Genomic DNA, 24,819 nt, shown 5'->3' with positions numbered 1-24,819 from the left:
TTAATGCCAATTGTTTGGAGTCGCGGAAGAACCGCAAGTGTTATCTGCGTCAGATGCTGTTCACTCGAATCAAAGAACCGTTCACTCTAGAAGAAGAAATGAGGCTGAGATAGTTCTCCGTTCAAAGAGGATTGGCTTTCCGTCAGTCGTGTGAACGGTATGAGTCCTGTGTTGGCAGGAGTGACAGTCTCAGAAGAATGTTCTTTCTAGGCAAACGCAAGGTCGATACTCACAACGTGGAGCTTACGTGCAGATGTGTTGTAATTTCTTCAAAGCTCGTGAGGTCACAGGTCCAGATCCATCCCACTGTAAGAATCGGTTTTGGTGTTCAATGAATTTCAATCAATGAATTTGGGGCCCCATTAGGATGTCCGACGCTAATGAAAGCCAATCCAAGCTAGCCGCGCGCCGCTCTCCACTAATTTTCCGAGATGGAGAATAAAGACGAACCTTACCTTATGCAATACAGAAACCCCTCTACTCAGGACGGTTCTTAATAAGGGGCTATTAATCTATCCGGGAATAGCCTTTTCTTTTCTCATCGTTACAAACTTCTCGAATAAGACCTCTATGAAACAACAGCTCCATCTTGATTCAGGTAGCGTCCATCTCACTCTCAATCAAACTCCGCATCTCGACTGCAGGCTAAGAGTTCAAGGCAAGGGAGATGATATTTTCTCCGATGTTGAGCTCCTCCGCAGGACCGATTAATATGCTAGATAACACTGCCATCGGTGTTCATATTCAGCTCCGCATTTTTGGATCTCTCTCGCTTATCCTCTGAATGTTTCATCCATATTGCCATCGATATCAGCATCCCAGCCATAAGAAGGTTCACCCCTGTCCAGTACCCAACGGACTCAATGGAATAACGTTTGACAAGTTGTCCCACGATAGGTGGCCCAATCAAAGCAAATGCCGAACTCAAGGCCCACATAATCCCCGTCCAGGCCCCCAGTGAGCCACCAAGTTTTTTTGGAATGATGAAAGCAACACCAGATGCTGGCAAGCCGAACAAAGCACCGCCAAGAACTCCCAATAGGACGCAGAATGCAATGGCGTGGCTTTCTTGTTGAGCGAGTGGCCATAGTAGAAAGACTACTAGAGCGGCGGCGAAGCAGCTAATAGCGTGTACCATGGCAGGATTGGACCACCTGGGATACATCAATATTTCCCTTCCTGGTAAAAGAGAGTCATACCTTGCACTCGCGACCACTGCACTGCTCAAGCGCCCAATAACACTGCATCTGTAGAATGTCAGGTAAGAACAGGAATTCCACGCCGATATTCTCGGCTTCATGACCTACCCGTTCACCATGGTCAAGAACCACACGGTCTTTATACCTTTGAATCGCTCACGTTCAGCCCACTCGGTGATATGAAACAAGAGTGGATAGAAAGCCAAGAACATGAAGCCTACGCCTACAGAGTAGGCTAGGAACAGAAGATTCTTGAATGCTTCAAAGTCGATCCAGGTGGACATTCTGATTACTAATTTTAAAGGCCGCCTCTTCGCTGCTGGATTGGAAGCACCGAAGATGAAGCATATGGCGGAGACGCCACCAATGATTGCGGAGACAAGCCTGATGCCGGCAGGAAAACCGTGTTCGGTGATGAGATAGGTGGTCGCCAGTGGATAAGCAAGACCTCCTGCCAAACGGTAAGTGGACAAAGCATGCGACTGGAGATGTTTTCATCATACCAGCGGCAGCTCCAGCGGAGGTGATACCAACAGCGAAGTATTTATGCTGTGGAAACCACTCAACAAGGATGTCAGCCTCCAAAGTCCGGGTTTGAGCTGACTGTTTCCTCACCTGAATAGCACAATGGGAACTGTGAGTAAAGAAACAACTCATGCCAGCCCCAGCTATAATACTCTGAGTCAAGATGATCAATCCATAACTTCCCTGACTCTCCGGTCCTTGCGGACTGTTGAAGCTCAAACAGAAATACCCCAGCCATGTCAAAACCCCTCCAACTCCCACAATAATTCTGTGGAATTTGGCGTCGAGAAGCCGGCCCACAATGAACGAGAGCAGCAACACCATAAATGCTTGAACGCCGCCGATCAGGCCGATGCTCGTGTCTGTCGCCCCCGATAGAAGATGCTCGTCATAGTACCTGAAAAAGGTACCAAAGCTCATAATCAGGCCCCTGCGAACACGGCGGTCAGCATAAACCGTTCTCAGCGCAGATGATCCCGCGGGAATGTCAGGAAAGATACCAGCAGTTTGCCATTCCAAAAAAACCCGACACCAGTGCCGCGTATGGGCGCCATGCTCGTGGCCATCTAGATGTGTGAGAAACTCTGCTCTGCTGAGTGTCCGCGTTCAGATCGAACAACGACATCATGCCCTCCGAACCGTTTTCCTTCGAAATCATTTGGATTTTATGACCGAAGAATTCTTGCGCACACCTTCAGGACATCGAATGAATTGGTGTGACGCGAGTCTGATAGACTTCCTGAACTACGAATGGCGCACGATAACCATAGAAATCTGATCACATCCGAAGGCTAGAGTTTTGTACAAACGAGATAGGCGTATATCGGCGGGCGGTATCACAGTTTAATGAAGGAAGCAGTTCAATTCACCGGTTTGGGTTTGCGGATTTTGAGCAGGTTGTAGAAGCTTATCCTGCGCAACACTTGGTCTACTCAATTTACCCCCAACCAAATTGACCGAGTCAACAGCGTGACACAGATCTTTCCCGCATCAGTTTTCAGCTAGCGACAGACTTCTCGCAAAGACGTAGCATACCTGACATTGGTGAACGGGGATTTCGGCAAAGCTGTGTGCTTTAAGACGCCCCTGATGCACTTCAACAAAGTTAGCGCGCTGCTGTGTGGTAACAACTCACCAGGCCTTTACATTACCAAAGAAGAATCGTTCACCGAGCAATTTTGGTTCTCGTACGTCGTGTCACCATTGGTGTCTGGTTTCTGCCCCTAAAATATTTCATCTCATCAATGTCTACACGCTCTTCGAATAATCATGTCGAAACAACAATCGCGTGCACCTTATTTGCCCCTACCGAGGCACAACGTCGATCAAGCATTGTACATGCCTTTGCGATCTGGACGGCAAGTTTGCAATTCTCATGTGTCGGTACCTCTGGAAGCTCATGCGGATGGGATGATGGCAGCGCTTAAAAGTAGCGACAAGTTATTTATAGTCCACTGATCCTGCCAAAACTTGTGTGAGACCGGTACTGATCGCTCTTTGAGAAAACAGCCTCGAGCACAAAGTGACCTCGCTCTCACTGAAGGAACCTTATCTAGAGGAGCCCACAAATGTCAACGCAGGATTGATACCTGCGGAGAGTGTGCCTGGACGTCCATATGCTCGTGCTACATCCTTTCCTTCATTGCTTTGGTGGAAGAAATGGTGGTACTTGATCTCACCGCTAGCTGTTGCGAGGAAGCAGCGAGTTCGAACCAATGTAGGCTATGGGTCGTCACGATCTTTCATGACTCATCGACTGCAACCTGAACATCCATTCGAGCCTCATGCCAGGCATCAGCAGCCCCGGCCCTTCAAGGATGCTGCGGTCCAGTAACACGAAGTTGTTCGTAAAGCAGAAGAGCTGCTTTGAGTCCAGGCTCATTCAGTGAATTACCCTGATCAGACGCTCTGCCATTTCTTTTGGACTGCCTTGATGATGACCCGAAGAAGTCCTATCCATGAATCTCTCCTGCCACATTCAGATTTTCTATCGCGGTCACAGTGACACGGGCAAAATTTCTTTCGTCAAAGCTTCCAGGGTTCGACTTCAGCACTGAGTATATCACGAGGAGCCAGCGCTACGGACTGGCAAATCTGGGTCAGATTTCTCCGCTTCATCTATGCTTCTGAGCTACCTACCCAATATCCCTAGCAGTCCCCTATTCCCTGACATCCCACGTGTCCCTCTCCGATTTCTACACCTATCACAAGCACTCTCTGAGACCTTTCAACAATTCCGCAGATGCGAGGCATAATGAGGGCTTTGAGGCAGACGCTTGGTATCTATGGCTCCTTGACTACTACTGATTTCACCAAGATGGCCGCACATATCCCAAAAATTTACATTCGGGAGTACTCTTTTTGATGTAGTTCACGATACCAAATATTCGTTCTCAAACCTCTAAAGCCTGCAGATTTATACTTCGGCTCAGTCGAGCATTTGAGTCCCGACACAGCCCAACCTTCTTTCTTCTTATCGTCATACCAAGTTCCACAAACATCAAGAGTGACGGCAAAACTTTTCGCACCATCGATCATACTTCTGCCTTGGTCATTCTCATGTCCCTCAAGAATCACTAACAATAATTTTAGATCACTTGGTAGAGGATCAATCAAAGCAGATAATTCGAGTCTTCTCTTGGTGAACAGAGGCTGGGTTACGAGGCTCTTGATCGGCAGAAAGGATTATTCACAGGACCTCGTTCGTTTCAGAAGAATGGAAGGGCTTCATTCACTGGCGACAGCTCACCTGCAACAGTGACTCTCCTAGACATCCACTACATTCTACATTTTATCTACTTGCCTCGCTCTTGCGCATGATTTCTCACGCTACCAGTATCCTCAATTGTTTTCCGTCGGTGGTAATCCTGAACACAACCTCTGTCGAATGTCTTACACTTCATGAATGCAAAACCTTACCTTCTATATACATAGGACTGATCTCAAAAATGGCGGCCTACGTGGTCTCGTTAGGTACTGATGACTACCTTGTCTACTTTTTCCTAGGCTGGGTAAGAGCAGACAACGATCAGAGATGGGAGGGACCTACAATGCTACGACATACATGATCGACTTCGCGTTACACGTCGATTCACGCTGAATGCGCAAATTTTTGTGGATCCACTGTAGTGAGGCCTACTGAGCTGTTGAAAATTTGTCTGGAAGGAGCAGGCAGACGAAGTGAGCCAGTAGCGAACGATAGAGTCAAGGTCAAGCATTTGGGTTAGAGGAAGATGTTTGAATTCCCAAGGTTCGTATTCATGAGTACTGAGCAGCAAGCTTTCGGACGTTGCTGATATTTCAGTTGCAACGAACTCAAGGTGACAGCCACGCCTATTTCGCATCGGAAGCGCACATCAAGTATGTGGCAAGAGGATGATTGGGAAACGGATCCTCATGTTCGAGAGTCCCTTAACATAGGGTTGATCTCAACATTCATCAACGTCCTTGCGTGTGTCAGACGCGCGAGCAAGCTGGTGAGGTAATAGATGCCTTGTGCTAGCTCCATGTTGGTACGAGATGGAACTGTTGGTACAAAATCCAATGCCCGACCTCCCTGCGAATATCATTCTATGAGCTCTCGATAGGGAAGATGATGCAAATAGAAAGAAGCTCTGGCCGAACGCAAAGACGGGCAAGACTAAGTTCAGCGGTCTCAGCTGACTCTCAATCATTGAGGTAATGGGGATAACGCCAGGACTGCATGGCAAGCACTGGAGACGCTATCACCACGGTCACCAAGTTACAAATCCGAATGCAATCGGACATCTCAGCCGGATTTTATCTTTGAGTAACGTTGGCCTGTGGAGGATTTTTCGTTTTCGGACCCCAACAACTATTTGGAGCTACGGCACAATGCACCGCCTGCCGTTGTCCTTAGGACGGACCAGGACTCCGAGTATGCCAGGGAAGCAATAGAAGCGAAATCTGGTACCGCCTTTGACCACGTCGATCTCCACAGCTTTCAGCGAACGATCTACGAAAACGCTGACGGGGCCCACTGGCATACCAGTCACGGTCCAGGCGGACTACCAGATTTCGACTGGATTGAGGAACAAAATGATTTCGAGCTCGAGACAGATTCGCAAACCGGGAAGCAGATGGCGGCTTCAACTCTGGTTCGGACCTCATTTCCTCGTCTCTTCTTGCGATCACATCCATCGACTGAATACCATCAGTCATCATCAAGTACAGACCCCATTACCCGTCACACATATTCGAATTAATCTCAGGCTTATTTTTGATGCCCAAGGTGATGGGGTCTTCTCCGATCACGCAAGTCTGCGAGTATGTTCAACATCAATGTTTACGAATCTTCAACCTTCTGTAATATGTGCGCGAGCAATTCTTAGTACATCCAGAAAAGATTAACGAGAAGTCCTTCATCTACCTCTTGAGAACTCATGGAAATGATTTTGGGCTGGATTCATCAATCGGAAAGTCTTAAAAGCGCTCGGTTCCTAAAATGTTGGATTCTCTCCTCAGTTTGTTAATCCATTTCTACAATCAACCTCTCAAATAAGTTCCTAATATACTAGCAATACCATAGCGGGTTCTGGATTAACTACCGCCATCAAGGTCCCCGAGAAGATGGACGTCTTTACAATTCAATCTGTCAGAATGGATTCAGCACCAGTGGACCCTGGCGCGGGCGCCGTGGATGCCGCCATCCTCGGTCCTGCATCCCGGTTTTCTACGGAGAAAAATCATTGTCCTGTGCTCAGGGCGCCCTAGACGATGAGCTAACCTGCTGGTCTCTTATCAATCGCTTCAAAAGTATCTGATTGAGCAGGCGCTTCTTGAAAAGCCCTAAGCCTTCCCCAATGAAATCACTGCTCCTTGCTGATGTTTCACTTCCTAGTCCGGCACGGACCAAAAAGCGTGAAAGAATTTCTCTCTATGGTCCAATTTCGCCCACCATCTTCCGCTGATACAACGGGACATCGGGGCCATCATGACGGCAACCGATCGCCTGAACCTACCTGATGACGAGCCAAGTACGGGCCAATGTTTTGGCTCACATTCTAAAGGATTGGCTTGCACGGTATCTCCGGCCCGGAGATTCGCCTCTGACATTGCCAAATTTCGTATGGACGAAAAAAATGGCTGCTCTTTAGCGGTGGCGTTTTCCCTGAGAGGCGCGTTCGGACAGCTGCACGGTGTGATGTGTTTTTATACTTGATCTCTACCCGGGCTTACTCATGTGTCAACCCTACAGCTACCCGAAATACCTCTGCTACCTCCAGAAGAGCTTTTGAGTTGCCCAATCTGGAAGATTGGAGACAACAGTTTCGCGAAGCTTTTACGGAGGTACGAGGAGAGAGAGAGAGTATTGGAGTCTACTACACAGGAGTTAGAGTTTGGAAGGCGACTAAGAACATCAAGCTCAGTGGATGTGACTTATGTACCCACAGCTGCCATGCCAGCTCTGCCGCTTTTCGCAAGTACAACAATAAGTACCTCGAAGGCAGGTGGAGGAACAATCTGAAAATCACAAAGTCAGTATAGGTTCTTATCAATGACTTCAACACATACTAATAACTTCTAGACACGGATCAGTGGCCTCAAAACACGTTTACCATCAGTAGCATTTTGCTTCCATCAAACCATTCCACCCGGAAACTTCACGGATCAAGCACGCGATTCCTCTTCTATTTCTGTATTGGACTTTTTGCTCGTGGTCAACCCCCCTCCACTTCATCATTCCTCATCATCAACGTCTCCGGTCACAGAAAATTGGGTTCATGAACTGACCATATTTCCTTCATCATCAGTATCGTTCTTCACAGAAACACGAGATAGAAATCAAGATCCAGAGCTAAAGAGGAAAGCTTCGACAGAGATGATGGATATATCGAAGGAGACCAAAGAGCTTAATCGAGCCAGTGAAGATACTCATGCTATGCCGTCTAAGTATCAAAACCCCAGTGTGCATGATGCATCGGAGAGCCAACATCTTGCCGAGGTTTTTGGTGAGGACTGTATTTTCCTTGGAAAATCATGGGTGAGAAAAGATACGGCAGAACTACAGGTATCAGTCGGAGAGCCGTGAAAGAAAAAATGGGATCAACTCTCAGCCAAAAATGCGGCCCACACTGACCAGCATTTCACCATCGTGATGGCTCTTTTCAAAGTTAAACAGGCAGCGGATCCCGGAAAAGGATAGTTGTGCTCTCTTTGCTCAGCGAAGGTAAGGTTCGGCATCCTTCAAATACGAGACGCAGCACTCTTACGCGCTCAAGTCACCACTAGCACACTGGTATACATGCACAGTTCGACACAGACGGTAGTGGTTGGCAAAATGTTGATGCACCCGGTCAAAGCGACGTTATCTCGGTGACACATCACGACCGCCAAGGAGTGGGAATCTTTGTCACGGTGATCGAGGGTCTGAAACTGTGGATGTACTGGCTAGATATGACGAACCAGGAACGGAAAGATTTCGAAAGGGATTCATCATGCGTTGTGACTTAAAAGGCTCGAAGGGTTCCTTTGTGGGACCAAATACACCTCATCCAAATAGCTGAGTTGGCACCATGGTAGGTAACCCTTTCGAGATCTAAAAATCAAAAAGCACGCTCACCGTTTCCACACGCAGAGCGCCTCGGCGTTCGCGTCAAATTCTTCTTGATGAATCTCTGCTGCTGGTATGGGTCTCCCTCCGTTGGCGGCGCAGCCGAGCGCGACCTGACTATTGAATCGGAGGTCGAAGGCCTGGTGAGAGCTGGGTTTAAGCTGTGGGATTAGCCTTCGATCGAGCGCGAAAAGTCAAGCTCGTCACATGATGGACCCATAACAATGCTCCCAATAGTCCGACTAGTCCGTCCACAGGCCTAGACTAGTCCAAAATAAAGCTATTCACACAGTCCACAATCCGTCCAAATGCTTGCCCGTCCAAGTGGATTTAGACTAGTCCATGGACTGGTCCGACTACTCCTCCATGGCTTCCAAAGCATCTTCCCCCAAAGTACCGACAACAGCATATAGATCTTCCTCCGTAAAGAGACCCAATTAAAACCATAAATTCAGCTAAAAACCAAAACATTAAGAAATAAAAAGGAGAAGCTGACCCTCTCTAAAACTTCTATCAAGTGGTAAGAAGCACACCAGGGCGCGACACGGAGGCGGACCACACTAGGCGGGAGAACGAAAGGGGGAACATAGGTTCCAGTGTAGCGCAACCCCCCCCTACAAAACAAAATACAAAAACACATTGCAAGGTCTGTTAGCCAATCATCTGCGCCGTGCCGACTCACTGTTAAAATGCAGGACGTAAAAACAGGAGCAGCCGCGTAACAAGTTACAACATAAAACCACATTAACCCGCTCCCGCTCCATTCAAGGACGTAACTCACAAAGAACCAAGTGGATGGGGCGACATGTATCTATGAAGACTTTACAAATAGCATACAATAAGCCAACAGGAAGGCCATATACTAACCCAATGAAACCGGCGAGTTTGAGTTACGTCAAGGCACCGCGTCGTGCTTTGCCCGAACCAAACATCATCTTCTCAATCCTACAGGACGTCCGTAAATCACGTTGCTCCAAGTAAAGTATGCCAACCATGACGTACACCGGCCTAGCTTTAGGACATATCTCTTGGGTATAACAAACCCAGCTTAGTCTCGCTTCTCTATTCTTTTGCGTTTGATTATCAACCATTTCTCATCCATAATCATTGTGGTTCCCTGTCGATCTTTCGTTCTCGTAGTAAGAACAGCCGTTGCCCTGGCAAATCAATGTATTCGGCATAGCCTATGAACTTTATCGCCCTGTTGGGGAAAACATTGGGCTTGCTTTTTGATGATGGCGCAGGTGTCGCGTTCTGTGAGAGGTAGAGGTATTTCTCCACATCCGGTCAACGATAACCGCGGCAAGGGTGTTTCAGCATATATACCAGAAGTTGTGAACGTGCTACCATCATTTATTGTATATTGAAGGTTGTGTGGAGCACTTTTGGTCTTATTCGCGTTAAATCTTTGAAAGGCATGTTTGCTTTTATCTCTCTCGGAGCGTCCGGCATCGCCGTGGTTATTCAAACATGTACTTCTTGCAAGGCAGTGACTCAGCACGCGTTGCGAATGTGACGCAGAGGTTGGAAGAGTGGCAGAGGATTAACAGATGGCGAAATATTGCTCGGGAGTCTATTTACGCGAAACGAACACGCTATCACGTGCAGGCTTCCCGCCACTTCTGCTTCTGCTTGAACCGTCGCAGCTCATACATACACCCACTGGCCACAATATACGCCAAACCAGCAAAGATCTGAGGATAGAGATAATCACGCCTGGACCCGGGACGACGAAGCTCAAGTGCGATGACTTCTGCGAAAGTCGTGGGTAAGACGACCGACATCCATGATAGAGAGAGCAAAGAAGCCAGTTCCACTAAACCAGCAACTTCGACGCAGATGGGTCCGATGGTCATCCAAAAGACGCCAAAGAAGGCTCCGCTAACAATGACGAAGAGTATAGTCACCCCGTACGATGTTGCAGGCAGCCAGATAGCGAAGCACGTGAAACCGCAAATCAGGGTCAGCACTCCAGCTGTCTCCATGCGACCAAAGTGATCGCTGGCTACTCCAACCAACGGCCGTCCAACCGCAGTGCCTAAGTTGAGGAACGCAGATACAGCAGCTGCCTTGCCGGCTGAAAGCCCAATCGAGCGTGCGAAATCCGAAAGCGAGAACAGGATAGTGACATAGCCGAGCATGCTGACGAATGCCCAGGAAAGCAACAGGAACACATCGTACCTACGCAGCAACTTCGTATCGAATCCACGCTGGGGAGGCTTGATAGCCTTGTTGCGATTTCGAATCATCAACGCAGCTATCACGTTCATCATGCCAGCGATGATCCCCGTGATGCGGAGGGACCATGCCAAAGAGATGTTCTCGATCATAGCCTGTGTTGCGAATGAAAAAATCAGGCCTCCTATGCCTGAGCCAGCTGAAGCGATGCCGCTCGCTAGGCTGCGCTTCTTCTCAAACCACTGCGATAGAATCGCAATACTTGGGATGGACACGAATCCAACGCCAAAGCCGACGAGCACGCCTTGAGAAAGAAAAAGCTCCCAGATACGATGAGCAAAGGACGCAGAGATATAACCGGCCGCTAGCAGCACCGCTCCAAACAGCATGGGTGTCTGCGTCCCGAACCTCCTCGCAAGGATCGTGACGACAGGAGCTACAAGCATAGCCATGGAGAAATTGAGACCGCCGATGAAAGCGAAGTCGATGCTGGATGCGTCTGGGTAGATGTTGGCGGACAGGTAATGGGCGAGGTAGACGCCGTATGACTGTGTAATCGCCCAGTTTTAGATATGCTACGATCTGATGCTTCCGATTTTGGAGAGGATGGCAAGAAGGTTTTGAAAGGAGATCTTACAGCAGTAACACCCCAAGTGAAGCCATTGATGATGAAGACGGACGCGACGCAGACCCAGCCATATCCACCATCTGGTGGAAGGTCGACCGCCAAGTCTGAATCACTCAATGGCAACGCAATAGCCTGTGTCTCGTGGATCTTTGGCTCCGAAGAGTCATTGACAAGCTCAGCGGTGCCAGACATCCTTGTGTTCGAAAATTAAGGACTCCCTCACAAACTTGCTCTACAAGTATGCCCGCCTTGCAGCAATGAAAAAGCACCTCCCAGGAGATGACGCTGCTGGGAGATATCCATTTTATACACGATCAAGATCCCTACGCTCGATTTGACGCATCGGACTAGAAAGTTTGTGGGGTCATGACTAAGCGAAGAATATGTCACTGCCTGTACCTGATTGGCTGCCACCAGTGTCCCGCGTTTGGGTGCGAACCCGCCAGCATCATACATTCTTTCTGACAAGTATTGTCCGTCCAATCACCATGTCTGAGCATGTCACAGTCTAACACATTCTGCTTAGATGACAGGCTTTTCTACTTCTTATATATCAAACACATTTCATTGCTAACATACATCTTTCTGCTTACTGCAGTCAAAGCCAGAAACGTCTGTGAAAATTTCACCATCATCTATCTCCCATCCTTAGCTACCTCAATCGCGGTCGCAGACAACATATTGACCCGAGCAATCTTTTCCTGCAATACATAAGCCCTCAGGCAAACCATCAAAGATCAGAACTCCACAGGCCTCGGCTCGACCAAGAATGGAAAACACCACCACAACCAGCACCACCCACCCCATCCCCATCCTCCCCACCGCCGACCCCGACCTCCCCCCCTCAGACCTCGAAAAACAACCCCCCCAACCACCAGCGCCCACCGCGCCCAAACTCTCCGCCTTCCGCTCCCTCGGCCTCCTCGACCGCTTCCTCGCCCTCTGGATCCTCCTCGCCATGACCACCGGCATCCTCCTCGGCACCTTCGTCCCCAGCACGGGCCCCGCCCTGCAAAAGGGCAGCTTCGCCGGCGTCTCCCTCCCCATCGCCCTCGGCCTCCTCGCCATGATGTACCCCATCCTGTGCAAAGTGCGCTTCGAATCCCTCCACCTCGCCTTCGCCGACAGGTCCATCTGGACCCAGATCGGCGTGTCCGTCCTCCTGAACTGGATCCTCGCCCCCTTCCTCATGCTCGCGCTCGCGTGGGCGTTCCTGCCCGACAAGCAGGGGCTGCGGCAGGGGCTGGTGCTCGTGGGGCTCGCGCGCTGCATCGCCATGGTGCTCGTCTGGACGGGTCTCGCGGGCGGCGACACCGAGTTCTGCGCCCTGCTCGTGGCGCTCAATTCCCTGCTGCAGATGGTGCTGTATGCGCCGCTGGCCGTGCTGTTCGTCGACGTCGTCGGCGGGGCGGGCGAGGCGAAGAAGGTGTCGTACGCGACGGTCGCGACGAGCGTGGCCGTCTTCCTGGGCATCCCGCTCGGCGCGGCCGTCGTGACGAGGTTGGCGCTCCGGAGGCGAGCCAGCCCGGACTGGTTCGATGGGACGTTTTTGAAGTATCTGAACCCGTGGTCCCTGATCGGTCTCCTCTTTACGATTCTCGTGCTCTTCGCGTCCCAGGGCCACCGCGTCGTGCACCAGATCGTCTCCGTGGTCCGCGTCGCCGCGCCCCTGGTGGTGTATTTCGGCGTCGTGTTCTTCTTCACGCTGCTCCTGATGCACCGGCTGGGTTTCGGGTACAGGGTGTCGGCGACGCAGAGTTTCACGGCCGCGAGCAACAATTTCGAACTGGCGATTGCGGTGGCGGTGGCGACGTTTGGGGCCGATAGCGACCAGGCGCTCGCGAGTACGGTGGGGCCGTTGATCGAGGTGCCGGTGCTTTTGGGGCTCGTGTATGTGGTCCGGGAGATTGGGAGGAGGAGGGGGTGGAAGGATTGAGGTGCGGGAAGGAAAGGGAGAAGATCGCAGAATCGTAGTCACTGTCGACATTCCAGCTTCTCGTCGAAGCTTTCTTGGAGGCAATGCTGAGTTCCAATATGATCTTGGCATCAGAGACATAGGGAAATGCTTTCATCAGATAAAACTCAGACCTACAGCGCCTCCCCCCTCACCATCCCCACCACCTCCCCGCTCAACCCCCCCTTCCACACATCCAACAAATCCCCCCAATCCGCCAACAACCCCATCCCCCCACCAAGCCCAGACTGAAACCCCAACCACCCCATCAACCCTCCCGTCAGCGACCGTCCCAGCTCGCTGAAGTTGACACCGACGAAGCCAGCGCCGCACAAGAGTATAAGAGGAAACACCTTCGCCTAAAACGGGAGACTTCAGGAATTATGCCACAGCAGCTGACACGGTATCCGGGTCATGGATCGAAACATCATGTGGTGCGAATTCCGTCGCAGTTCTCACTTCCCGACTCTTAACCACCGTCATCGTTGTAGCACTGGCACCCCCTGCGCCCGGCACTGTACGCGCTCGCGGCAGGGGTGCTCGCTTTGATCACTGTGAAGACTGAGATCTGATGATGCCTCCCGCTGCTGTAGGCTGGATGCGTGGCTGGCGATGGTGCGGTTGAGGATTTGGGGTGGGATTTTGTGTGGTATTGGTATGTTTTGCGGAGGCGGGTGAGGGGGCGGGTGAGGGGGACGGGGGTTGCGGCGGGGTGGCAGAGGTGTGTTTTTGGTTGGTTGGCTGGTTGGTGGTGTTGGAGGGTTTGAGAGATGGGGATGGAGGATGCGGGGTGAGATTGGGGGGGGGAGATCCGGGGCGCATACGGTTGGGATCTGTGGAGTCTGCATCGGGGACTGCGGTTCTCGATGCAGGGTCGCTGGCAGGAGGGGAGGTGGTTTGCGGATGAAGAGGCGGCTGCCGAGACGATGGGAAGATGGATTGGTGTTGTGGTTGTGGAGGGTTGGGGGCGCGTTGTGGAGACGCGGGGCGAGGGCTCTCAGGGTGGGGTGTGGGCTTGCTGCTTCGATGGGATGTTTGGTCTCCTCTGCCTACGTATCGCGTCGTCTGTAGTGAAGATGGGGACGGCCATGTTTGACTGCTGTGTTGGGGCGGAGTGGTGGAAGGATTGTTACGAAGATGGAGGAGGAGGAGGGATCGCTGAAGGTTGAGCGAGCCGAGGAGCCGCCAACAGGTAGGATGCTCATACGGATTACAATCTATCCGCTACTGACAACGCGGCGGGGATGTTACTAGATCTGACTGAGGAAGATAACTGGTAGTCCAACGCAATTGGTCTATCTAATCGCTCTCAAAGACAAGGGTATCAAGCTGTCCGCCCATAACCAGGACAGTGTAGAATAAGAATAATGCACAAGCCCCTCTCAGCCTGAACGCCCTACGTGAGTGTTTCCCGCACCAGAAGTCTGAAGGAGGCCATGGTCTCGGCCTTCAGGTCATGCGCAAACTTCTGCAATCTCCTCCTGTTGTGGGCTCGGCAGGTCTGGTAGCTCCTTCTCGAACTTATCAACTTTGCCAGGTCTTGGTGTGCTGCTAGGGGTACTTTCGTTGCCCGCCCTTGGAGTACTTCCGCTGCCCTGGCTCCCAGCTCCGAGCCCCCTCTTCATCATCTTCCCCAGTATACCCACCAATTCCGCCGCGTCCTCAAACATGTCATCATCCATGCCCTCTTGCGCGTTGTATACGTCCTTGATCGCTACTTGCGCTAATCTTCTGCTTCCCTCACCGTCGTGAAGGCAATCGTAAAGATAGGCTGCGTATTCCGTCTTCACTGAGAGACGGACCGGATGGGAGCCGGAGAGACTGGTATTGGCGAGCTTGCAGGCGTATTCGAAGCATTCGGACGCCCGTGGAATGTAATTCAGCGCGGGTAAGAGGAAGGAAGCCGAAGGTTTGGGTATGGAGACCGGGGTGAGGCCGGGCGGAAGGGATCCGATGTTCTGGACGGGTCCACCTTCTAAGGGAGGAGGAGAGGGGCGCATCGAGTTTCGGTAGACTGGTGCTTTGCCTTTTTCCGCAGAGCTTGGAGTGTAGCTGGGTATAGCGGTCTGAGTGATGGATGGCTCGTTATGGAATAGGACGTAGATGTGATAGAAGCTAGCGCGAAGCTTGTGGCAGAGTACTTTTAATGCATGAGTGCGGGTATTTTCGACCATCGGTAGGACATATTCTTCGATTATGTAGAGACCTTCGCGGGAGAGGAAGATGATGTGATGATAGAGTTGTAGAGACTTGGTATCGCGGGTGGTATCCAGTCGGCGAAGTCGGCGGGCGCGGACCAGCTTCTTGGAAAGGATGACTGAGAGGCCCAGGACTTTGTAGAGCTTGCTAGAGAGGTATGGGTAGCTTCTGTCGGTAGCTTTGGCGAACCTGCCTAGGAACTTCTGATCGACCTCCGAAGAGGCCATCAACGTGTGGGAGCTGAGGATGTGAGGGTTCTGCAAGAGCGTCACTAGGTCAGCTTGAGCTCATGGCAAGGACGGTAGCAGCGATAGTGCGATGCGAACTCGTTTGGCGACACCGCAATTGGCCCCGGTGTTGTGTTACCCAATTGCGGCCGAGAGTGATTGTTGCAACCGCAATAGGGTATCAAGAGTGAATGAGCTTTGAATGTGAATTCAGGTAGCACGCGAGCAATGCAAGCTCACCTTCTGCCACCCGCCGTAATATTGAAGATCTTCTTACTTCTTTTGCTTTCGACGTATGGATGGCTTAGGTAGGATACGTCCAGGTTTGTTGAGATGTGTGCTTGGCCAAAGTCCTTCATCATTTCCGTTATGGATTAATGCAGTGAATATAACCCTGGTGAAGCGTCCCCAAGTATCGCCTATCACGTGCTCGAAGGGATGTTCACTTGTATGATTCGCGGCGACCAAGCCGCTCTGCTTAAGTGATTGGCGAATGTTCCGAGATGAGGAAATTATATGTTCCTAGAGCTCTGATTGGCATGTGTATTCCCTTCCCTTGCCCAGATTGCAGATTATTTTGTACAGTCGGCGGAGTGTGTGAGGGCTTTAATTAACGGCGCAATTACTTTTAAAATGTCACACTACTTCCAGGTTAGCTGCGGACGTACCGTTCGGGGTGAGCGGTGACCTACAAGAACACAACAAAAGAAGTTTAGCACAGGCCTCAATTCCTTATCATACACTGGCCGTGGAGCTCGTCATCGCGCACAATGATTGTTGCTGTACAGGTCGGTAAGGGAAGAGGCATTGAGCCTTCAATTGGTCGAGGAAGAGGTGTCTGGAGACTTGGATTCCTCGAGGAAGAAAAATCTTTGTGCGGTCAGTTGCGCCTCGTTTGTCTCGCGATCCCTAGTCGGAGATCATCAATGGAAGGACGGACAGAGCCGTCGTGCCGCGATTGACTTTGGTGACCGCCTTTTGCAGGATCTGGAAGTTCGCAGCGTTTGGAGTGGGAAAATGGGTCAATGAGCGACAGGAAGCTTGAAGAGCAATGGAAAAGGACAAGACAAAGGAAGAGAAAGGAACAGGACTGCTAACGATGCAATGCGCATGAGATTGAACATTGTACGGTATCTATGCAGGCGCTCATGCTGGTCATAGTGGTGTAGCGGGATAGCGATTGAGTTGGTCCTGCATGAAGCTTGTGGTGCTTGCATACGTGTCAAACGGAGCGTTCATTTCGCAGCCGGTAGATCCCTGCCGCAGGTTTCCCAGGCCAAAGGGACGGAGCCCAATGCTAGGGATATAGGGGCCCAAGTGCGGCAGCGATGCCTGAAGAAGAGTATTGGATTGAGATTCATCGTCTGCTGTCATTCGGGATGTGAAGGATGTGAAGGATGTAGGATGTCAAGTTGAAGCAAGCGTCAATCCACAGGGCATAGAGTTGGGCCTTGTGGACCACGTTGTCCTTGGTAGCGAATCGCGGGCCTTCTTTCTGTCATGGCTTTCACAGCTTTCCCTGGTACGCTTAGCGGCTTAAAGAAATTTAGCGAGCCAGGAGCTAAGGTACCTTAAGTCCTTAAAAGTGAGTTAAAGTAAGGTAAGGTAGGTGCCGTAGCACGATTAGGCGCTGGCCACAGCCTGGCCAGTCGTCTCTCTTCCCCAACGACATCCCTTTTGCCAACTTTTATCATCTTCTCTGAGCCTTGACTCTACGACTTTGCCATATTGACAACTCATCACCCAGCCTCTATCATCAATTCACTATGTTAGATCACGGCACAATATGTTTGACTTTTATCTAGCTAACGCAGAGTTCATGTCTAGGACTCACCGTTTCGCTACCGGAGAAAGGAGCGGTGAAGGATCCCCAGAATCGCTTATGTACCAGCCTAGACCAACAGAGAAAGGGAACGGCGGCTTCAACTTTCATGGGACAGTGGTGCATTCCCAATTGCGCTTATGGACTACCATGTCCCTTTCAGTGGTCCGAATGCGCTTGGATCTATTAGTATTATGCTCGGGCGTAGCAAAGGAATGAGCCCCTACCTTGACTGTGCCTTATCTTCATCCTCGCCTTCGCTTCCATCATCCGCTGAACCCTCTTCATCATGATCCTCTCAACAGCGAACTTGAGCACGTCTCGATCGAATGCAGCCATCTGCTTCAGACAATCCTCCAACCCCCACCAAGTCCTCTCATCACAGAACACTCGTGGACTCAAACCACGTTGATTCCATCTGAATATCGCCAGCTCGTCCCACGACCTGTCCAGCATGTTGGAAGTATCTTACCTCCAGCTGCACGATCAGTGTGGAGCCTGACCCGATAGCGGCAGTCTGTCTTGGTTCTTTTGCATTGCCGCTCGCCGAGGTAGGCGGCTGTCACTGCATGGGAAATGCCTCCGAGGGTTGAATTGATCGGGTACTGGTCTTCCCATGGGCGCCACACATTGTCGGAACGTGGGCCGAGCCAAGGGTAGTCGAAGATGGAATGGGCTTTGGAGTTGGGAGGTCTTGAGGATGTAATCAGCTATCGTGCTTTCGGGGCTAGATGTAGACACTCTACCTCCTGAGTCTCTACCGAAGTCAACGATGGCCTCTCGTATACTGTCCACCTCTTCCTCACCTTCTGGAATCATGACGACCTTTTCGTCGCGGCCTGCGCCGTGCATCTTTTCCTCGCTCTCCGGGCTCATGATGATCGCTTCTTCGGTGTTGGACTCCTGAATATATTCTTCGCTGTCTGAAGACCCGCTGGTCTATTCATCCGTGCCAGGTATCAGAGTCACTTGCTGACTGTGCTCTTGTGAGTCCCCAATACGGATTACCCAGTCCCCTGTTCTGTCCGACATGGTGAGCTATCATAAGGTCTGCGGCCGGTGTTTGGTAAAAAAGGGGTATCTTAGCAGATGTGCTGTGACTTGAAACGTGATAGTAGACCAGTAAGTAAGCTATCATTGTGATCGTGGGAAATCAACCTGTCACCGCATGCTGTTGATGGCTGCGCGACCAGCAAACAAAGCAATTCATGGTTCAAGCCTCTACCAACTACCCGCCAGCTTCTCCTTCAACTTCTCAGCTCCGACCCTTTTTCCAAACCTGTCGAAGAATTTCGAGTCCACCGTGATCCACTTTTGCTCATCAAAGCGCGCGTTGAGGCCATAGAGATACAGCAGCTATCGCAAGCATTAGCCTCAACCCCACCGAAGGCTGTCCCAATCTCATGCTCACCTCTTCGAACTCCAGCTCTTCATCGTCGTCCACGAAAATGACCGGATGCCCATTGATCGACTTCAGCTCTCCCTCCTTACCCTTTTCTCCTGCCGTCACCTTCGCCTTCAAGATCCCGTCGTTCTCCTCGGGTTTAACTTCTTCCACTTTTACCTCTTCCGGCTTTGCCTCTTCGGCTTTCTCTTTGCCCTGCTGGCCCTTCTGACCCCTCTGACCCTTCTTGCCCTGCTTTCCCTCTTTACCACCTTTCTTGCCACCTTCGGTTATCTTCTTGCGTTCGTCTCCGGCCTTTGCTTCGTCATGTTTCGCCTCATCCTTTTTCTCCTCTTTCTCCTCCTCCTTCTCCTCCTCTTTCGCCTCATCCTTTTTCTCCTCTTTCTCCTCCTCCTTCTCCTCCTCTTTTTTCTCCTCCTTTTCCTCCTCTTTTTTCTCCTCCTTTTCCTCCTCTTTCTTCTCCTCCTTATTGTCCTCAGTCTCCTTTTTTGCCTCTTTTTTCTTGGCCTCTGCCTTCTTCGGTTTGATACTTGCAGGCGCATCAACATACAGCTCTCTGTACTTCTTCTTAATGTCGTCCTCATCCTTGCCAGCCAGCACTCCACTAATTTCCTTCCAGCTCTTGTTCAGAGCCTTCATTCCGAGAAGCCCCATCTCTTCGATTTTCGTCCATTCTGCAGATCCAGACTCGGTGGTCTCGGTTGATTTGGGAGAGGTCTCGGTGCAGGGAGACTCTGCTTTTTGGGGCTACTCTCGAGTCAGAGAATATTTCACTTCGGGACCAGGCATTCAAAGTCTTCAAATGGATGATGGGTACAATGGCAGAGTGGGATGTGAGATCAGGGTCTTGCTCACCTTCTTCCTTTCAATTACCGGGGTTCCTTTGCCGCTACGAGATGTGGTGCTATGTAAGAAGAGGTCGAAAAAGCTCAACTTGACCGGCTGACCGTTTGCATCGAAGAGGGGTGGCATGCTGGCGGAGATATGGATGACTGAATGGTTCTGGGTGTTGGCTGAAGTGGTCAACGGTGGGCCTGACGGTGGGTGTTTGATAGTGTTGATGTGATTAAGACTTCCGAGGGAAACCACGGAATCACGGTCTAGCCCGCCGCTACTGCAGATGGATTCATTTTGTGGTCTTTTTCGGTCATATTGCGTGAATGCATTTTCCGTACGTACTAAGTTGGAGTAGACATCGCCTACATTAAGTGCCTTCGTATATGCATTTGGCTTTGCTTAAAAAAGCAAAGTAGCGCCCCAATAGACCATAGCATAGAGCTTTGATTGTTAATGTTCATCGTACAGCATCCAATACAATGTATATGTGTATGCTCGCTGACGTGGACCTACTCAGATCTTTATCTGCTGGTGCTGCTCAAGATTGGCCTTGTCATGGATTTACCAGCACGTCATAGCCGTATCAACTTTTGCAAACCGCGACATGCCGATGCCAGCTTTCAAAATGTTTCCCTCTCGCTTTCCTTACCTCCCACCTATACACATCCTATCCACGTAATTGATACACCCAGCGCGACACCAGATACATCCTCCACACCCCCTCCATCTTCTCTGTCGCTGACGATGCGCCTCCCGTTCTTTGCCGCCCTCCTGGGCTTCGTCACCACCTCCCTCGCGCACAACATCCAATTGGGCGCGCATCAACGAGAATGCTTCCACGAGGTCCTGCATAAGGATGATAAGATGACAGTCACGTTTCAGGTTGGAGACAGAGAATTTGGCGGTGCGGGGAATCTGGAGATTGACTTCTGGGTGGGTGCTCCCCTGTTGCGTGCTTTAGGCGAAGCGGAGACCGCATTGTCCAAGGAAAAGACATACGACGCCATTTCAAAGCTCTGTGGACTCTCCCCCATCTTACTGCTACAGGCCTGTGTAATGTAGTTTCCTGCGCGCTCGTGCTGACACGTCCCCGCGTGCTGTCTAGATCGTCGGCCCAACGAACGAATACGTAGCCAACCAAAAAGCCGTCTCCTCCGGCGATTATTCTTTCGACGCGAGGGACGATGGCAAGCACTTATACTGCTTCAGCAATGAAGCTTGGTCTGCGAGCACAAAGGAGGTCAGCTTTAATGTGCATGGGATTGTCTATGTGCCCGAGAGCGAGGCGCCGAGCGATCCGTTGGAGGCTGAAGGTGCGTTCTATATATTTCACGCCGGCTCAGGGTATAGAGATATGTTAAGGAGGTGGTATTTGGTGCAGGAGGAAGGAAGCGGGGATAGCCATGGGTCTACCGGAGCCTGGGTGCTTCTGTCGTGGAGGCCAATCTGGTCGGAATGGCTGGACGATGGGTCCGGCTTTGAAGACAGCCTTTGCTGACTTCGGTGGCTTGAATCACAGTCAAACAACTCACCGAGCTCCTAAACCAAGTCAAAGACGAACAATCCTACATCGTTGTCCGCGAGCGAACACACCGCAATACAGCCGAAAGTACAAACGGCAGGGTCAAGTGGTGGAGCATATTTCAGCTGGGAGTTTTGATTGGGGAGGGCATATTTCAAGTCTGGTGGCTCAAGAGGTTCTTTGAGGTATGTGCATCCTGATCTTGCCGGAGACGAGGCGCTGGAAGAAAACGAAGAACATAGGCTGACGTGTGAGTAATCATAGGTCAAGAGGGTTGTATAAGACGGTTTCCGGAATGACGTGTAATTTTACAAACTTTCAAGCAGCTTTGACACAGCGCAGGCAATGTTACCATAGCTTGAAACAAGAGCTAGGTCCAAGTGAAGTTGACAAAATGCAATCCCAGCCATCCTAAGAAGTCCATACGCCCTGTTCCCCTCAACGCTACCCGGTCCTCCTCAACGAAGTCCTCATCCCGTCTCCCCCTCACGTCTCCGACTCCAGACCATCAAGCCTCCCCCTCTCATCCGAAACCGCCCAAACGATCACCTCGACGTTCTCGTCAAACGCGCACTCCAGCATCCCCATCGTGTACACCGCCACCTTCGCGTTGAACCGTGCTCTGATCTCGTTCCGGTATATCCGCGCCACGAAGTGCCTATCATATATGGAACCGTTTCGTGTGACGACGTCGAGTATCACGTCCACGAGCAGGTCCCGTTCACGGAGTGCGAGCAGGGGTGGGGCGCAGTGTGCGAGCTGGCATCGTCGCGGGTCGGTGCTTGCTGGCTTGGTGCTTGTGGAGGGTTGGTGGGTGGGGTGGTGTCCTTTTTCAGGCTTTTGGTGAGGTTGTTGCTAACGGGGGTTTTAAAGGGGGGTGCTGCTGTCGACCTTTTTTTGTGGTAAGTTTGTCTTTGATCTTGCTCGTAGGGGCGTGAGAAGAGGTGAGTCGGCCGATTGAGTTGATGTGTTGGTGTACTGTTTACATTTTGGGTGTGTTGGAATTTAGAGTTGGTAGATGGGGTGTTGAGAGCTTGGTGTTGAGGTGAAGTGTTTTGCTGAGAAGATGGCAGAAGTATTGAGTATTGACCGCATCAGGGTGTTGAATGCACTTTTAACTTAACACAAGGGATTTTGAAACTCCAAAGTTCCCCTTTTAGCCACGTCTGACCCTCGAAGATGTTCTTTGAGGCGGGTTGAAGTCTGCCTGGTGCGGTCCTCGAGAGCAAAAATATTCCGAGGAGCAAATGTGTTGCTCTGCTCACACGTGGATTTCTTAACACTTTTCTCGTCGAGCATGAAGCCAAATCGGGGCTTTTTCGGTCTTGAAGCACCGCCACTCTTGAACCCCGTGTTTTCCTTTCACCTCATCTTTCATTTCTGGCGCTCAAGCGTCGTCACCTTCAAATAATAATACATTTCTCGTTGACACAAAATCGACTTGACATTCTCAACACAGTCGGTTTTGAGCACTGTCACTTTTGAACTTCGTGTTTCCTTTCATCCCATCTCTCCCTATGCTCGTAATCAGATTGACTCTTGGAATATTGAATACATTCCCCTTCGCGGGTTGAGCCATGTCAAGGTTCAAAGTCGTGTTTTGATTTGACACATTTATCTTAAAGCACCGTGTCAAATCCACAATAATTAGTACATCTTATTTCTTTAACACTTTCTTCCACAAACACTAAATCAGATCGAGGTTTTTAACATCGCAAGCATTAAACTTCGCAGTCCGTTTAACACATTTTTAAGATATGGCCTATGGATGGTGGCGAAGTGAAGGACGGTTGTGGACTGCCAGCTGGAGATCGTCTCAGCGCCCCTAACAGCCTTCAGCGAGTCTAGGGTGGTGTTTCTGGGGGTATTCACTTTGGAATCAATAGAGCAGCCTGCGAGAGTCTGCAGCTTACTGTTTTCCAAACCGGCGTCCCTACTCGCCCGGAAGACCTAGATCCACGAGGGTTTTTGAGAGTGAAATGCAATCATGATCTGAGGCTGCGGGCCACCTGCGCCCACCTATAACAACGGTGTTCAACTGTCTGTCGTCGAAAGACTTATGTTGCGTTATTATACTATCAATCACACCCATTCAAGACCTCGGTGTTGTCTAGTTGCTCAACACTTCTTCAAGATCAACACGTCAGGACAAGAACTCTTCATTTGTTGGTTATTCTCCAACACGCAGTTTCGCGTTCTCTAATCTCTCTAGCGAGTGGTAGCAGTGATCTCGAAGAATCTAGTAGCCAGGTAGATATGTTCGAGAAAGAAGAGCACTCAGCAGTCTCACGGAAGGGGAAGGATGCGTGCACGTATTCTGTGGTGTATCTTGTGTTCATAGCCTTAGCTGATGTGGAAAGCACTCAACACTTATTCCTTCTTCTCAACACTTCTTGCTAGCTCACTCTGACTCCGAAAAGTCCTTAAGTTCAAAGGAATTCCTGCCTCGCGGTAGTAAATTTACCTACCACTTCCAACTTCCACATCCGATCAGACCTCCGCGAAGTGGATATGGCTCCGAAAACACGATCGATGGCGCTCCAGAATGTCGCTACAATTCCAAAAGTCAGGGATAGCCATCGAAACATCAAGCTTGGAAAGCCCAAGGGAAGTAACTCCAACGGCTACCAGGGATCGGGGACTCAGCCAAACCCATGGTGCATGTCAGAAGAGCAAATACAACGTGTCTGTGACCACTTCGCTAATGTTGGCAAAGCAAAGTCTCCCTGGGCATATGTCCGTAATCACTGTGTTCAGCAGCCGGCCCTCCTGCCCGTCGAGATGGACTACCTCGTCAATCTCTTGGCCTCTGTTGCAAAAGCACAGGGTGGCCGAGAGCGCTATAGAGGCTACTCTCATCTCGACTGGGATGACGTTGCGGACCGATTCAACGCGCGATTTTCGGCGGATGACACGGCTGGGAGATGCGAGCCGCGGAAAGTGACGGTTTTGAAGTGTGTGATGCGGGGGAACTACCAGAAAGTCAGGATTGCCCTCTTGCGTGAGCGATGCCGGGAGGCGCATGAAGGGGCAGACAACGCTGGGATCTACGGGTCGTTGACGGCTGAGCAGCTTGAGCATTGCCTTATTCACGGAAGACCGCTACGTACATGAGAGCTCGTGGCTTTGGACGAGTTGGGGGGTGGAATTACTGCTTTGCGGATAAGTACAGGTGCATGACTGTCAAGGTCTTGTGAGTAAATGGAAGAACGTGTTACCAGAAAGTGGTTTTTCAGAAAGCGGTCTTGGTTGTGAGAATACGGCTCTCGAAATTGCAATGCGAGAACTCCGGCACCGGAAATCATGTTTTTCTCCATCGACCATTCTGTTCAGTCTTTCTGGTCATGAATAGCCAACTGCTTATGTATGATCTGTGGCACTGCAGTAACGGGAAGAGACCAGTGCCTGCGACTGGCCGGGTCTTTAAAAGACCAGCTCGGAAACAATCATTTGTGACCTTTGATGCTAGGCCTGAAATCCCTTTTCTTCGTAGTCCCACCGCATTCTTTTCTCCGTTTCTTTAGGAGCTCTCATCCGCCTCCGGAGTATTACCCTCCAACTTGTTACGCACTTTATGCTCTTTCTACCCCCCAGGCTTTTCCATCTTCTCTTTCTCGCTCTCATGCATCGCTTGCAGGTATGCCTTCTCAAATAATGCCACTCCCATACCCTCATCGTAATTCATAGCACAGCAGGCCATTCAAAATGTAAGCTCAGGTCGACGAGCAAACTCTGCGTCCTCCTTTTTC

At 50.7% G+C, this 24,819-nt stretch overlaps 10 protein-coding genes across 10 annotated transcripts; 3 read left to right on the top strand and 7 right to left on the bottom strand.

Moving 5' to 3' along the window:
• Positions 1-715: 715 nt before the first annotated feature.
• Positions 716-2,382, bottom strand: HO173_011545 (uncharacterized protein; the record flags this gene model as incomplete). The annotated part of the gene is made up of 5 exons (XM_037313425.1): positions 716-1,154; positions 1,200-1,247; positions 1,308-1,650; positions 1,703-2,154; positions 2,225-2,382. The coding sequence occupies 5 exons, from the start codon at positions 2,380-2,382 to the stop codon at positions 716-718; spliced, it is 1,440 nt and encodes a 479-aa protein (XP_037159697.1).
• Positions 2,383-8,303: 5,921 nt separating this feature from the next.
• HO173_011544 (uncharacterized protein) lies at positions 8,304-11,296 on the bottom strand (the record flags this gene model as incomplete). The annotated part of the gene is made up of 3 exons (XM_037313424.1): positions 8,304-8,448; positions 9,901-11,024; positions 11,114-11,296. The coding sequence occupies 3 exons, from the start codon at positions 11,294-11,296 to the stop codon at positions 8,304-8,306; spliced, it is 1,452 nt and encodes a 483-aa protein (XP_037159696.1).
• Positions 11,297-11,873: 577 nt separating this feature from the next.
• HO173_011543 (uncharacterized protein) lies at positions 11,874-13,531 on the top strand (the record flags this gene model as incomplete). The annotated part of the gene is made up of 2 exons (XM_037313423.1): positions 11,874-12,994; positions 13,384-13,531. 2 exons carry the CDS (start codon positions 11,874-11,876, stop codon positions 13,529-13,531), a joined length of 1,269 nt encoding a protein of 422 aa, XP_037159695.1.
• A 981-nt stretch (positions 13,532-14,512) lies between these two features.
• Positions 14,513-16,986, bottom strand: HO173_011542 (uncharacterized protein; the record flags this gene model as incomplete). Its single annotated transcript, XM_037313422.1, has 2 exons — positions 14,513-15,514; positions 16,918-16,986. The coding sequence occupies 2 exons, from the start codon at positions 16,984-16,986 to the stop codon at positions 14,513-14,515; spliced, it is 1,071 nt and encodes a 356-aa protein (XP_037159694.1).
• Positions 16,987-17,498: 512 nt separating this feature from the next.
• HO173_011541 (uncharacterized protein) lies at positions 17,499-17,762 on the bottom strand (the record flags this gene model as incomplete). The annotated part of the gene is made up of 1 exon (XM_037313421.1): positions 17,499-17,762. The coding sequence occupies one exon, from the start codon at positions 17,760-17,762 to the stop codon at positions 17,499-17,501; it is 264 nt and encodes an 87-aa protein (XP_037159693.1).
• Positions 17,763-17,792: 30 nt separating this feature from the next.
• On the bottom strand, positions 17,793-18,182 carry HO173_011540 (uncharacterized protein; the record flags this gene model as incomplete). Its single annotated transcript, XM_037313420.1, has 1 exon — positions 17,793-18,182. The coding sequence occupies one exon, from the start codon at positions 18,180-18,182 to the stop codon at positions 17,793-17,795; it is 390 nt and encodes a 129-aa protein (XP_037159692.1).
• Positions 18,183-18,527: 345 nt separating this feature from the next.
• On the bottom strand, positions 18,528-19,683 carry HO173_011539 (uncharacterized protein; the record flags this gene model as incomplete). The annotated part of the gene is made up of 3 exons (XM_037313419.1): positions 18,528-18,662; positions 18,718-19,458; positions 19,567-19,683. The coding sequence occupies 3 exons, from the start codon at positions 19,681-19,683 to the stop codon at positions 18,528-18,530; spliced, it is 993 nt and encodes a 330-aa protein (XP_037159691.1).
• A 420-nt stretch (positions 19,684-20,103) lies between these two features.
• HO173_011538 (uncharacterized protein) lies at positions 20,104-21,352 on the top strand (the record flags this gene model as incomplete). The annotated part of the gene is made up of 4 exons (XM_037313418.1): positions 20,104-20,481; positions 20,654-20,861; positions 21,068-21,255; positions 21,335-21,352. The coding sequence occupies 4 exons, from the start codon at positions 20,104-20,106 to the stop codon at positions 21,350-21,352; spliced, it is 792 nt and encodes a 263-aa protein (XP_037159690.1).
• A 204-nt stretch (positions 21,353-21,556) lies between these two features.
• On the bottom strand, positions 21,557-22,369 carry HO173_011537 (uncharacterized protein; the record flags this gene model as incomplete). Its single annotated transcript, XM_037313417.1, has 2 exons — positions 21,557-21,866; positions 22,242-22,369. 2 exons carry the CDS (start codon positions 22,367-22,369, stop codon positions 21,557-21,559), a joined length of 438 nt encoding a protein of 145 aa, XP_037159689.1.
• Positions 22,370-23,581: 1,212 nt separating this feature from the next.
• HO173_011536 (uncharacterized protein) lies at positions 23,582-24,184 on the top strand (the record flags this gene model as incomplete). The annotated part of the gene is made up of 1 exon (XM_037313416.1): positions 23,582-24,184. The coding sequence occupies one exon, from the start codon at positions 23,582-23,584 to the stop codon at positions 24,182-24,184; it is 603 nt and encodes a 200-aa protein (XP_037159688.1).
• Positions 24,185-24,819: the final 635 nt, after the last annotated feature.

Source organism: Letharia columbiana (assembly GCF_014066305.1).
Source record: "Letharia columbiana isolate WasteWater2 chromosome Unknown Sc0000063_s0, whole genome shotgun sequence".
NCBI lineage: Eukaryota > Fungi > Ascomycota > Lecanoromycetes > Lecanorales > Parmeliaceae > Letharia > Letharia columbiana.
The sequence above is the reverse complement of the archived record's forward strand: the minus strand, read 5'-3'. Positions and strand labels throughout refer to the sequence as shown.